This window comes from Rhipicephalus microplus, chromosome 8 (assembly GCF_043290135.1).
Source record: "Rhipicephalus microplus isolate Deutch F79 chromosome 8, USDA_Rmic, whole genome shotgun sequence".
Classification (NCBI taxonomy): Eukaryota; Metazoa; Arthropoda; class Arachnida; order Ixodida; family Ixodidae; genus Rhipicephalus; species Rhipicephalus microplus.
This window is the reverse complement of record NC_134707.1, coordinates 61,508,551-61,522,911: the sequence shown is the minus strand read 5'-3', so window position 1 is coordinate 61,522,911 and position 14,361 is coordinate 61,508,551. Positions and strand designations below refer to the sequence as shown.

Genomic DNA, 14,361 nt, shown 5'->3' with positions numbered 1-14,361 from the left:
GGGTTCCACCTTCAGTGGTTGCTTGGGGCAATACTATCCTCGTCGGCCGCGGAGATTCACCGCCTAGACTGCCGGTTCAAAGAGCTGTGCCGTCTGTACACAGTTAGAGAATACCATTTACATGTCCGGCCGACAAAACAGCAGCCGCAGAGGTACCGTGGCCGGCGCTTTCTGTTGCGCGCCTTAAACCACTCCCAACCCGTCTCCAACCAGAGTTTTGTGAAAGGGCCTAATAAATAGTGCCGTTCACAGGATAGGCGTTTGGTCACGGTGGTGATATTCTACAGTTTACAACAGTCCAAACCACAGCGATTTCGTTGTGGCAGCATTAAAATTTTAAACGCACTACATACTTGTTCGGAAGTTGTGCGGCGGCGCTGCTCTACAGCCATGGCGCGCAAGAACACTGGCGGGCGCGCGGTAGTATTGCGCAAGCCGTGGGTAGCCGCGGCCGGTAGCGACGGCTTCCACCACGGATTCGTTCCTTTGCGCCCTTGTTTTTTCTTTCCCAAAGTGCAGCCGTTTAGAGTCTACAGCGTCTGCCTAAGGATTGCACGGTAAGTTTCAGCATGTTCAATTATCTTTTAATTTTGTGTATCCACGAATCACCGACCACGATTTTTTTTTAGAGGCGAAACTCCTTACGCCGTCGGTTCGTATGTTCCGTGTCGTCGTCGTCGTCGTCGTAGAAACTACCTCTCGTTTAGTCCTTGAAATGCACGCTGGATGGCGGTACTTGTATATGATGAATATGGGATGGAAAGATGCGAAATGGTGGTACTTGGACTGCGTCCCTGCGTCCGTGTGCTTTCTTTCATTTTGTTTGTTTATTATATTTTTTGCAGTAGTTGTGTCTTCGCCGTGCCACTGTCGTCCGTGGCGCAGGTCGCGTGAACTAAAGCCTAGTTCACACTGAAACATCCGCTTCCTACAGCGACCGAAACTCCCCTGCCACCGAAACGCAGCGTCGTTCGCACTGGACGCGCCCCGCGCCGCCGAATATGCCATCTACTACGGGGCGAACGTGGGATGGATGCGCTGTCACCCTGTTGTTGTCGCGGCTCGCAAACGCCACTACGCTATCCGGTGGTGTATACTTCGATGATTCGATACTTCGATGATTCTCGTACGCAAGAAGCAAGAAAAGACAGTACTGCTTACTTTGCTGGCAAGTGGCTGTCTTGTAATGCACGAAGAGCAGAAAAACCACCAACGCCAGCGGCGTTGGTGGATTCGTTTTGCTCTGCAAGACCGCAACAAGCTCGGTCACGCCAACAGCAAGCTCGGTCACCTCTTTCACGAAATACGGACGCGAAGTAGGCACAGAGTAGGCTAAACTCCCGTTGGTTTCAACATTCAGTTACGTGCACTGCGGCATAACAAGTTAGTAGGGCTTGGCCGCCAATTTTCAAAATTCCTTGGCTAGTGCTCCTATTGGTCCGTGGTGACCGATTTGGCGGCAGACGCCGCAAAAATTGGTCCGAGAGCGATCGGCGCGGAGAGGGCCCTTTCGGCGGATCTCGCCGCCGCCGAACCGGATTCGGAGCACTTTCGGCGGCCGGAATGCTCAGTGTGAACGCGGCCTAAGAGTGCCGATCCTCGAGATGATGATGATAATTGTGCTTTTCTTTTAGTGAAATGAAATGGCGGTGATGATGATGCTTTTTGTACCGAAGCGAAACTCACCACCGTTCTAGCTTCGCTTGTCAAGCTGTTTTGATCGAGTGACAATGGCTGACGTCTCTTTTTATGTAGTTATAATACGACAACAAACACCGCTCTTGTTTCAATGGCGCTCGATTATCCGTTATTTGACGGTGGCGTGACGCACTAATACGTGCCACAAGAATACGAGGAAGAGAAGACGACAAAATCACTCCAAGTGCGAGATGGCTTTCCTGCCTTCGTTTGTTCTGCGAAGAATCGGTATCTATTGAACATTATTTTCTATCAAGTCGTAACTAGGTAGTAATTAGGAAAAGACTACTAGCTATTCAGTTTGCGAAGCTAGGTTTAAGTTTAACTAGATAAACTCTGCTAAATTTTTGTGGCTCCGTTTTGGGACATTCCCACAGAGATGTACTTGATACGGTGTGCAATTTCATTCAAGCCACTAAACGTACTTCAACATAATGCCCACTTTTACGAATTGTCGAAAAAAAAACAAAAAACGCGGAGACGTAGTTTTTAATATGTGAATAAATATGAGACGTGCATCCCAAATTAATTGTGTTTGTCAAACTCAGCTACCAGGTCGGCTCCAAAAATCAAGTTATCGTTAATATAATAGTAATTATTTTCTTGTTTTTTGTTTTTGATTTCTCACTCTTTGGATTTTTGGGATAATGTCTTCAGTCTTGTACATGATCTCATAACAAATTCCGCTGCAAAATAGATAATATTTACGTCTGGTTCAACAGTTCGGCTTACGTCGAGTTACGCGCGACCGTTTCAAATCCTGCCCTTGCTTAGTTAAAAAAACAAACGAACAAAAGGACATTAGTTACAATTAGCAAAGAATATGATAGGGCACTTACCTGAAAATTTTGGAAGGGTAGATCCGCCGGCTACCTACAACATCCTAATTCTAATCCTAATCCTACTCAGAAGTCAAACTTTTCTTCTACGTACTTTTCCGTTATTTCTGATAACTGTGGTAGATTTGGACACGCTCTGCTCAACGCTATATCCAGCGTCCAAGCGGATTAACTGTACTGATAGGACGGTGGCAGTTCTTTTTTCATCTTGAATATTACCGAAATGTCCGTTCCGGACGCCATCTCCACAATTCGCACGAGTATCGCTGTAATGTGGGACAGAAAGGTGCGTCTGGAGTGCGTTTGCGCGATTTATACTTGTCTTTATGTTCGAGACGGTGATCGGTCCCTGGATTCTCTGTCGCGTCCCCAACGCCGAGTGTGCGGCTCAGGACGCGCTTTTGGACCGCTTCTTGCTGGAGATGGATGCGAAGTACGTCGCCACCGACTCGCTGGCTATAACCAAAAAACGTTCCCGCGTGCTCGTTGGTTCCGGAAAACGACAGCCCGACTACGGGCCGACGACGTGTACTGCTTCACATTCTAGACTTCGTCTCCGTGTGTTGCACTCCACAAACCACGAGAGGGGTATTCCAGTGAAGTACACGAAGTTCTCGGCACCACTCTTGGCGGTGATACTAACGGCTTCGAGCGAGGCGAATACTTCGATCGGAATGTGGCGCACCACGTGGCCATGTACCAACAGTGTGCTGGTAAATGTTGATGAAATGTACCGGACGAAGTTCGTTGAAAGATTGCGATCTGTCGGGACCGTTGCGGCATCTGGCGGAGCAGATCTGAACCACGCGTTCCTTTCTGCGTGGCCTCCGAGCTGAGTGCGAAGCGCAGTCAACGCAAGCAGCGCACCAGTGTACGCGAAGGCTACTACCAGACACATCAATGACTGCGGTAACCTCTTTGATTCAAGGATTTCGCGTTGAAAGCGATTGCTGCTAAAGCGAGCGAAGTCTTCCTTGTCCCATCAGTGCGCATGCGTGAGAAAAATGGACAAAGCCAAGAAAGTGTTTCTGTAGGATCTGTGCAATTCCTCGCAAACAGCCGAGTTTCATTGGCGTTCCGCGGGGATAAGGCTACCAAGGAGAAAAACCGAAAGCACCCGCTTCGGGGTAGAATGTTTTCCTCCTTGGAAATAAGAGGATACCCAAAAATGGCCTTCTGGAACTCGGTCCTAAGAGCTGCGTCCACCCAAGGCTTGATAAAACTGAGTTGGTCAGTCTTGCCGGACAAGCCTATGGGAGAACTGGGGCTGATGAAACGGAGAGCTGCATCCAACAAGGAGTCAAGCGTCTGCCCAAGGAACCCGCGAGAGAAGAAACTTCAGGAATTCGGCATGTCGTGTCTGCTCCTAAAAAAGCGGACATCAATTTGCTCCAGCCTGACGAGGAAGAGGGATTCGCCCTGGTTCCCGAACCACTGTACGAAGTAAAGGTGGCAGCGGCTCTATCAGGGAGATTCAGAGAACTGCGGAAAGTAGCTCCGGCAAAAGCAAAACGAGAATCTAAGAGGCTGTATAAACCAAGTGGGGGGCTCATTAGGTCAGCCCTGTCCGGGAGGACGTGCGAAAGTGCCAGCCTCTCTTTCTCCTTCAAGGCCAAGACCCACAAGGAGTTGTGTCTGTTTCGGAGTATGACTCTTGGCAGAAACTTGTCGGGCGACATCTGCAAATACCTTGACCATTGAAGATACGTTCCTCGTAAGAAATCCCCAGGACGTTTTAGACTTTCTGGGAGATGAGTGCCCTCAAAGTGCTTGTGCGTTATCGGTAGACGTTAAAGACTTATTTTATTCCCTACCTCAGGAAATTTTGTGCGAGGAGGTGAAGCCTGCATCCAACGCTGTGGTGGGAATAATTTTTTGTAGACTTTGTGGAACTAACGTAGACTCTGAGCTTTCTTGAACTTCTGAACTTTTATTCGCTGTCGACGTTCATCACGAGAAACGACAAATGGTGCACTCAAAGACAGGGCGTGCGCATTGGGTCATGTTTAGCTCCAGTACTCAGTGGTATTTTATTAGCTCGTTATGACAAACGCATACTGCGAGGCTTGCCGAGACAAATACCGCTAAGGTATTCCTCTACGCTAATGATTTCTTAGTCATTAATTGTGCGGAACAGTGTGACACACGACAGGACGCCTATGAGAGTTGAGCATTATTTCTGATAACGAGAATAATCTGCATGTAGACGGTGGAGTTGCCCGAGAATAACAAACATAGATTTTTAGACCTAGAGCTTATGCTTCCACCAGAACCAGAAAGCCCTGATAGTTTTTAGTTGAGCGCACTCCAAGCTTGTTGAGCGAGGAATTGCGAAAGCACGCGAGATGGCATCGGTGTCAAGGTCCTGTCATCACCAGGTTGAGAGCAGTTTCGGCAGCCATATTAACGTAAGAAAGCAGGCTTTCCTTGTCAATTGCTCTCAGGCACAGAAGGGTCACTTCTGAATTAAATAAAGCAGGGAAAGATTATGAAGCACACAATTCAGGAACAGCCAAACTCGAAAGTTTCTGCCATACTTTATATGCACAAACGTTCACACTGCCTAAAAAGAATTCTTTGAAAAAAAAAAACTAGGGTGAAGGTTGTTTTCGCAGCAAAAACCATCCAGGGTTTCTATACGAAATTATGAAAAACGAAAGATCTTCAGGTATATGGTATTATAAGCTTGCAAAAATGTTCGTAGAATGTAATGTAGGTGTTGTATATCGATTTGCTTTATCATGTGGCCGATACTACATCGGTCAGATGGGGCGCTGCATGTCTAAACTATCTCCTTAAGGAGTACGTGGATCTCAAGCGCGGATCAGTGGGCAGCCACCTGGATAGTGACTGTGCCCATTGTTAGTGCACCCCGAGGCTTGATGAATGCGAAGTAATGGTGAGATTGACAAGAGGGCACGGGAATTGAAGCGTTTTTGATTCGCAAGGCGGTAACCGAGTTGTTAAGTGCCCCATTCGGACAATGAGTACAAGTATCTTGTCACTTACACGTAATTTATTGATTCGTGTAATAAGCTGTTCTGGCACATGCGCCATCATTTTTTCGTTTCTGTGGGTCTTCTCGCCCTCTTGGCTTTATATATACGGCCGCCATCTGTGCGATAAAGTGGTTGCGAGTGTGCGCTTTGTCCCATGTGACTTCTTCCTGAAACGTTCTGCGCACCAAGAAAGCATATTTCCTTCAAAAGAAAATTTGTGGCGTTCCACTGTTTGCAAGGCCCACTGTTTCCGGCATGTGATGTTTCCGCTGTCCTGCTAGAACAGATGCAACTTCGTAGACCTTGCGCTGTCACCCGTGCTAGGAAACTGCGAAGCGTCGTGAAGCTTGTTGAGGAATGACACGCATGCTCGGGGGGGGGGGGGGGGGGGGGTTGATGGCGTATGTTGAAGAGTAGAAATATCAACAATGCTTGAATTTGGTTGGCCACAAGAGACACAGTTGCGAAGCAAATATACCAAAAAGCATAGGTGCATATAAAAGTTCCTTTATTCAACTGCATTGTCGATAGCAGGATGTGTCGGATATCATAAGACCCAACATGTTTCATAAAACACGAAGTGCGAAGTCCCTTTCTCATCGCCTTCGTCACACTTATGAATGAACATGTAGGTGGACAGCATTAAGCCATTCTGTCGAGGCCTCGTCACTCGGCTAAGATCAAGATGATGTTCCACTACGCAGGTGACAACAGATGGTGAACGGATAGGATGATGCTCTCTTCCAGGTGGTGCTCACACACACAAAAAGGGCGCTCGAAGAGGAGCGCGGCAAGAGATTTAATGTATGAAGCTAAAAAGAAAGTGGAAATTTTAGGTTAAAAATGAAACATTGAGTAAAATAATGTTCAACACAGCTGTCACTACAGCTTCAACAGGTGTGGTACTTATCAAGATTTTCGTGGCTGCAGTCTCCAATGGGGATGCGTGATTATTTGTAAGTCGTCAAGTGGTTTCGGCAAACTGCACGGTTCATGAAAAATTTTGGTCCGTCAAACGACATCGTCTTGATGCTGGAAAGAAGACAACGAATGAAGAATTGTTTCACAAACGAAATAGTTATTCACGGTGGATAACGCAATAAACCGGCTACGGCAGTTATGAATCCAAGAAAATCGCTACTGGTAATCGACGTTACGGAAATTAGCAGTGTTAAACTCATGGGCGCAGATAAAGACACGTCGGGCTTTCAAGCATCGCTGTGTGTCCCGACGTTAATGGCCGTGGAACCACGTTACCAGTGATGTTACTAGCAACGACTGTTCAATGAGCATTAGGTTCAATTAAGCAGAAGTGTATAAATATAGGGAACCGCATCACATAATTTTTTATGCTTGATAGCTATACAGTAAATTCAGGATTGTCCAAGGAACGCTACATCAATAACGGTATAATTAAAAATGAACGTGTTTAGCCACATCTACGCAGTTACTATTCGCGAAAGCAGACCTGTTTGTGACGTTGGCTACAGAGATCACGGGCTTAAATTCACTTGGCAGAGCAACTACGCGATACATAGAAAGAGAATAGCCCGCAAAAATGACTTACGGTATAGAGTCGGTGGCCGAAAAGGAGGGACAGTTCACCGCATTGCCCACAGACGGCATGGGAGAGAGTGGGCAGCTGCATCACGGGAACAATTGGAGGACGCCAGCATACAGCGACCTCAGGTCTCGACAAACGCCGCAACGGTAGCTTCGTGGCGGATTTCCCAGCGTCTGTCGGAGGACGGTTTCGAGTAACGGCGAATGTAAGTCGGGAGTTTCGTGTATGGCTACGCAGGGCTTTGTGTACCAGTCGACGAACAAGTAAGGCCTGAAGTCCCTGCCTCTCTCTTCTTCGGGGACGAGCAGGCAGGTGCAACAGACGTTTTCCGTCGCCTTGGCGAACACGCCGTGGACGCGTCTCTGCCGCATTTTTTTCAGGATGTCGTCGACGATATCAGTGGGGTCCTCCCTACGGTCAGCGCGATAGAGAACCCAGGACCCTATGACGCCCAGGCCGGCCATACAGGTGAATAAGTGGGCCGCGCAGTCCAGACGGTCGCGCAGAGCGGCTATGGATTCCAGATGGGCGCGAACCGCGCTGACTGCTTCTGGTACAGACTTGTCGGCGAGCTTCGGAAGGTCGGTGAAGCCGTCGTTGTCCAGGCATCGCAGTTCGTGTTGTGGCACTCTCGAAAGGTGCGAGCACAGTACCTCCACGTACGCCATGGTTGCCAGTGACCCTGAAGGCGCCTACGGAAGCTGAATGTTGCGTGGAGTGTTGGCCTATGGCTAGAGAGAACCCTCGGTGTACTTGCTGTTGTGACGGAAGCGTCGGTCGTATCTCCTACGCGCGGCGAAGATGTGACCTGGAAGGGTGAAGTGAAGCAGCTTGCGTTCACCTCCCGCTAGTCGAATGTCGATCCTGAGGTTAAAAAGCTTCCCGGCCGATGGGGCGTTTGAACGTACTTTTTTTTTCAGGAGTGCGGCGACAGGCTCCGCTTCGTTCGAGCGTTGGCGGCGGATTGCAATGCAATGCCTCGCCGCAAGGACTTTAATGCACGTGCTTACTCGGCCGCTCGTCACGTGTCTGATAATGGATTTAGCTGTAAGGGGCGTCATTCTGATAAAAAATATTACAAGCAGCCGTGCATCCACGCGCTTAAGGGCTGTGATGTAATGTCCGATAGATGTTTATAAACCATGATCTTTCATATCTGAATGCGAAGCATTTCTTAGCTGAACTTCGGCGAGTTTGACCCTATCTGCCTATCAATCTATTTAGCTGCCTACGACTTTTAGCTCTTCTGGCTGTTTGTACAACGGGATATATACGACGTTTGGTATGGCATAACATGACTGTATGACGGGCATAACTGACTAGTCATATCATGAAAATCATGGCATGTATGTCATAATGTCGGGGTTTACATGTCATGGTCTTGCTGTTCCTGCGGTCATTTCGTCCACATGTAATATCGCAAAACTGGTATGGCACGACATGACTGCATGGCGAACATAATTTACAGGCCCTCACGTGGAAATCGTCGCATGCGTGTCATGTAAGAACATGACTGCGTGCCACGCTCATGATGGGCTCGCGGTCTTTTCGCTAGCTTCACATTCACCAAATCTGCTATTACGTGAGTTGCATGGACGACGAAGGCAAGCGAAACGTCCAAACATGATAATCAGGATATGCCTGTTATGTAAAACATGACGACATGCTACGTTCATAGCGCGGTCGCGGCCGTTTCGCTAGCTTCACATATGCCGAATTTGGTATCATGTGACGTGAATGGACGACGAACAAAAATGCCATACGCGAACATGATAATCATGACGCGGAAGTCATGTACAGCATAACTTACGTCCGCCTCGTAACGTTGTGCTGATTTTAAAGTGACATATCAACCTTCCTCATTCGTGCTTCGCATATCATCGATTCCCAGTGCACGTGTTTGGTTGTTCCTAGGAGTTCTGGCACAAACAACCATGGGGCGATCTGCCAATTTTCATAACTTCGTTTTCCATTTCTACTGTTTCTTTTTTTCTTTATTGCCTGCTTCATTTCTACTGTTTCGTATATATGTGGTGCCTACTCCCGCTAGTCGGATGTCGCATATATGAGGCGTAACATGTCCCATATATGAAGCGTAACGTATATGAGGCGTTCGATTATCAATCAAATCGGCAGTTTTGTTGTTTTTCATTCTAGCAAGTTCGAGTGATTGAATGATTTTTTTAGAAAGACCCATCATTTGCATAACCACTTCATGTAGCCCCGCCACGGTGGTCTAGTGGCTAAGGTACTCGGCTGCTGACCCGCAGGTCGCGGGTTCGCATCGCGGCTGCGGCAGCTGCATTTCCGATGGAGGCGGAAATGTTGTAGGTCCGTGTGCTCAGATTTGGGTGCATGTTAAAGAACCCCCGTTAAAGAATAAAGATTGAATACCAATCAAGAAGGGTGTAAGGCAGGGGGACACAATCTCCCCAATGCTATTTACCGCGTGCTTACAGGAGGTTTTCAGAAGCCTAGAATGGGAACAGTTAGGGATAAGAGTTAATGGAGAATACCTTAGTAACTTGCGCTTCGCCGATGACATTGCATTGCTGAGTAACTCAGGGGACGAATTGCAACTCATGATTACGGAGCTAGACAAGGAGAGCAGAAAGGTGGGTCTTAAAATTAATCTGCAGAAAACGAAAGTAATGTACAACAACCTCGGAAAAAACCGCGCTTCAAGATAGGTAATAGTGCACTTGAAGTTGTAAAAGACTATGTCTACTTAGGGCAGGCAATAACCGCAGAGCCTAACCACGTGATTGAAGTAACTAGAAGAATAAGAATGGGGTGGAGCACATTCGGCAAGCACTCTCAAATTATGACAGGTAGATTGCCACTATCCCTCAAAAAGAAGGTATATAACAGCTGTATCATGCCGGTACTTAGCTACGGAGCAGAAACCTAGAGACATACAAAGAGTGTTCAGCTTAAATTGAGGATGACGGAGCGAGCAATGGAAAGAAAAATGGTAGGTGTAACCTTAAAAGACAAGAAGACAGCAGAGTGGATTAGGGGACAAACGGGGGTTAAGGATATCATAGTTGAAATAAAGAAGAGGAAATGTACATGGGCCGGGCATGTAGCGCGTAGACAGGATAACCGCTGGTCATTAAGGGTAACTAACTGGATTCCCAGAGAAGGGAAGTGGGTTAGGGGGAGACAGAAGGTTAGGTGGCCAGATGAGATTAAGAAGATGAGATTAAGAACTGGCGGAACACGGGAGAGGCATTTGTCCTGCAGTGGACGTAGTCAGGCTGATGATGATGATGATGAAAGAACCCCAGGTGGTTGAAATTTCCAGAGCCCTCCACTACGGCGTCTCTCATAATCATATGGTGGTTTTGGGACGTTAAATCCCACATATCAATCAATCAATCAATCAATGATGTCGTCTTCGACTGTGCGCATTCGCAACTCATGTGAATTTTCCAGCGGCATATAAATGTCTGCATATCGCATTGAAGACAGTGCAGCAAACGCTACGCGAATGATACGTATTCACAAAAAGCGAGTACAAGGCACCACAAACCACGGATGAATCCTTTAAAATTAGGGTATTTAAATTATTTATATTAGGGTCCTTTAAATTTAAATTTAATTTAAATTAGGGCTAGGGTCTTTAAAATTACGTGTCTGTGTATTGTCTTTAAATGGAACACATCACCTTATACGCACGTATTGATGTTACGCCTCAGATATGCGTAATATTCGCTATATTTGATCGGCAATGTTCGCAAGTATGAACGCAGCCACCAGTACAAGATAGATGGGCGTTCAGCAAGTGCTTTAGCTTTGGCCGTATGAGTGAATCGTTTCGTGAGACAGAAAAATGGACCAAAGTGCCTGGGTTCACGTATTCGAAAAAAAAAAGACTGTCGTCTTTAATAATATTCGGAGTCCCAAATCGTGATATAATTATGAGGTGCTGTTAGGGGAGAGCTCTGGAAATTTCGACCATAACGTTCATTAAAATGAGCACTGGCATTGCCCAGTAAACGGGCCTCTGCAATTTCGGCCCCACCGAAATGCGACCGCCGCGATCGGGATCCAATCCACGGTGACCTTTGGGTCCGCGGCCGAGCACCCTAACGACGGAGCCACCGTGGCGGGCAGAAGAGTATTCAAGCATTTTCCTGTTCAATGAGGCATCGTATGTTTGTTGTATGGAAATGACACTGGGCTTGTTATTTCCTTCACATCACGATTAGGGCAACCATGTTGTCCGTTCTCGGCTGAGACATTAGGCCATGTCAGACGGAAGACTCCTGTTTTTTTTGCAAGTACACAATGCAAAATGTATGAAATCGTCGCAGGCAGTGTCATGTACAAGTACGGTGCAACTTTGCTGAGCATTTCTAATGCAGCTCTTGAAGAATCGGAGGAGGTCCAAACGCAACCAGTTCTTGCCACTGCATCGGTGTATGCAGGGGCGATTCTGGCGGTGTCCTGTTGACACATCTTGTTCCCTGATTCCGGGTTTCTTGTCACCACTTCATCTGGAAAAGAGAAAAGAGATGCTGGAAAAAAGAAAAACAATAAAAAAATTGCGTTTTGAACAGCCAATTGTATTAAAGCGTGAAACTTAAAGAGACTCATTTTTAGGTGCGCATAATGATTGCTGAATAACATTTATAGGATTTCGGGAGCTCTGCAGAAAGTTGGCCGGTATGCATGAAAACACAGTAACTTTCGTTAATGCCACTACTGTTAATAAGAAAAACTGGATAACCAGGACATCTTTTGGGGTTCTGACCAGATTATATATTCTTCGATGGCATCAAACTCTCGTTAATTTGTTATCGTTTGACAAATCCTGCTTATTCGGAAATTTATCAGAACACGTATAGCATCGCAACTGTGCTGCGCAATCGGGCGAAAACGGCGTTCCTTCAAGAAGTCGTCGTCACCATGCATCTGCAATCTTCCCGCAATCGTGTTGTTGGTGACCGAGGCTTCAGTGGCTGCGGAAAACACCTTTGATTTTATATTTCCCCCGGCGCACGCGGACTGCATGGCCATTATCTGTGATCGAGTAGGCAGTGACCAGTGAAAACTGCGACAAGCAGCACCTTCGCATTCTTTCGAAAGTTTGTAGCCTTCATTCATCATTGAGCCTCGCCATACATCAGCACCAGATGTGGCGTTCAGCAGTTTTGTTTCGATTGCGGACGAAGACCACGAGCGTTTCTCTAGACTTGAGCAGCCGCTACGATCGTGTTATTCGCGACCGTGAATGCGGCTTTCAACTATAGCTTCGTTTCTACTTTAGACGATGCGCGTACAATCTCGCAAAACTGAAACATGGGGGAAGATGTTAGCCTCAGCACCGGTCCACATGTCGACTGAAAGCTCGCTTGCAGCATTGGAATGGACGAGTGACACGTAGCCGGTCAGTTTTTGCTTGTGACGTACTTATATAGAGGTGCATGCGCAGAACCTACACCACTCATGAACTTGTCACGCTCGCGTCATTCCAGGACCCGAAAATTGAAAACTGGCGTGGGTCCTCAAGACGTCTTGTGTCACCAACGAAACGACACAGACGCAGTGTGGGGCCGTGACCCAGTATTACAGACAAACATTGTTACGTTATGACGTTCTATAGAGGGGTGACTCGGAGAGCCTTCTCACACGTGAAGAGCCACGGCTGGCAGTTCCCACGTTGGGACGGGCAGGACATAGCTGACCACCATTTCGCGCGCCTTCTGGACAGCCAGCAGCTGAGTGGTGAGGTCGCAACTCTTGAGCGCCTCCTCCCACTCCGCTTCCGTGGTGAGACGATCGTTGTGCTGTAACGAGGAACACCGCCAGAGCATGTGCTCTAGTTTACAGAAGGGATCTCCGCAATCTTGCAGATCGAGTTCGTAGGAGCTCGCGCACCAATAGTGAGCCTGGCTAGCTGGGATAGAAACCGATTTGCAACATGCAGAGGGGTGAACACTGTGAGCCCGGGAGAGCTTGACGTGAGGCGGGGGATAGACCCTGCTGTTGATCTTACGGTCCTTAGTCGCCTTGTTCAATGTCTGTAGTAAGTACACTTGTAGAGGTCTACGTCCTCACATGCGAACACCGTTAAACTACCGCAGTGGGCAAGTTTGTGCGTGCGACGTGGGTCATCAGGACCACGTCTCGCCTAATTTGAATTTTCGCCTCATGTGGAGTCCCTCGCGTTTTGCCAAAGCTGCCTGCGTTTACCCAACCAGATCTCAAACTCTTTTATCCCTCCGAACACATAAACGGCCTTCTCAATGAACCTATAGGAGACCTGGGGTCGTGGGTAAAACTCGCTGTCATCGTCACGTACGCTTGGTGGTGGCGCTGCGTAATAAAGCACGGGTTCAGAGCGCGCATCGACGTAAGACGCAAGTATCTTGAGCCGCGGTCACTAGGCGCACGCCATGTGACCGTGGCTCAATGTCGGAATGAAGACTCCGACAATAATTGCAGCTTTTAAACTTCTCTTATTGAGTTCGTGCTTCTTTGTGTTTGAGCGGCTCACTTCAAGTGTAGAGTGAAAGTTTGTTTGCGCTCGTCTTTGCGCGTCCTTTCTGCTTGTGAAGCTGCTCGCCGTTGTTTGCGTGGCATTACAGTTTGTTGTTGTAGCTTTCATTTCTTCGCCTTTGTGACGAAACTATGCACAATAAGCGCTCAACAACGGGTCTCGTTTCCTATGACAAAAGATTAGCCATGTTCTTTCATGCCCATAAGTTTCCACCCTCCCCCAAACGTCTACCTAATTTAGTTACTTTCAAAAGGTGAGAACCACGGCAAGATTATAAGCGTACGTCCTCATCCGTCCCTGCAATGGTCATACTCTACAGCTAAAATGTTCGCTTCAGTCTAAAAACTTCTCACCGGTTATCATATTTCGTAGGTGGCGTAAGACTGGCTATGTCGGGCCTAAATGACCAGCGTTGACGGAACAGTTGGCGTCGATTCCAGGTCTCCAAAAGTGCTTCTGTCCAGAGCTTCCCAACGTGCCTCCAGGAGTGAACGAACGAGAAGTGCAGAACGTCCTACCGGTAACTGGTGTACTGCGGCGCACGGCAGCTTGTTCCGTGCGGTGAAGCAGCGAAGTTCGTGGTATGCCCGGCCTTCGACGGTGACCAACAAACAGGTATGCCTGGTCTTCCCGAGTTTCCTTCATGCACCACACTTCTTCGCTTCTGCACCGCGTATGGTTAATAAGTGTTTGCCCAATTCATGGGTGGCCTGTAGCGTCTGCGCCAGTAGAGCATCCATGGTCCGATCGCAC

General features: G+C 47.7%; 1 protein-coding gene across 1 annotated transcript; it reads right to left on the bottom strand.

The window, feature by feature from the left end:
* Positions 1-6,027: 6,027 nt before the first annotated feature.
* LOC119182405 (uncharacterized) lies at positions 6,028-7,902 on the bottom strand. Its single transcript, XM_037433364.2, has 2 exons — positions 7,104-7,902; positions 6,028-6,568 (listed from the first exon to the last, which is right to left on the bottom strand). Exon 1 carries the CDS (start codon positions 7,766-7,768, stop codon positions 7,184-7,186), a length of 585 nt encoding a protein of 194 aa, XP_037289261.2. The 5' UTR covers positions 7,769-7,902; the 3' UTR covers positions 6,028-6,568; positions 7,104-7,183.
* Positions 7,903-14,361: the final 6,459 nt, after the last annotated feature.

Coding starts and splice junctions, on each gene's coding strand:
- LOC119182405 (XM_037433364.2), bottom strand. CDS start 7,768: ATGGCGTACGTGGAGGTACTGTGCTCGCACCTTTCGAGAGTGCCACAA.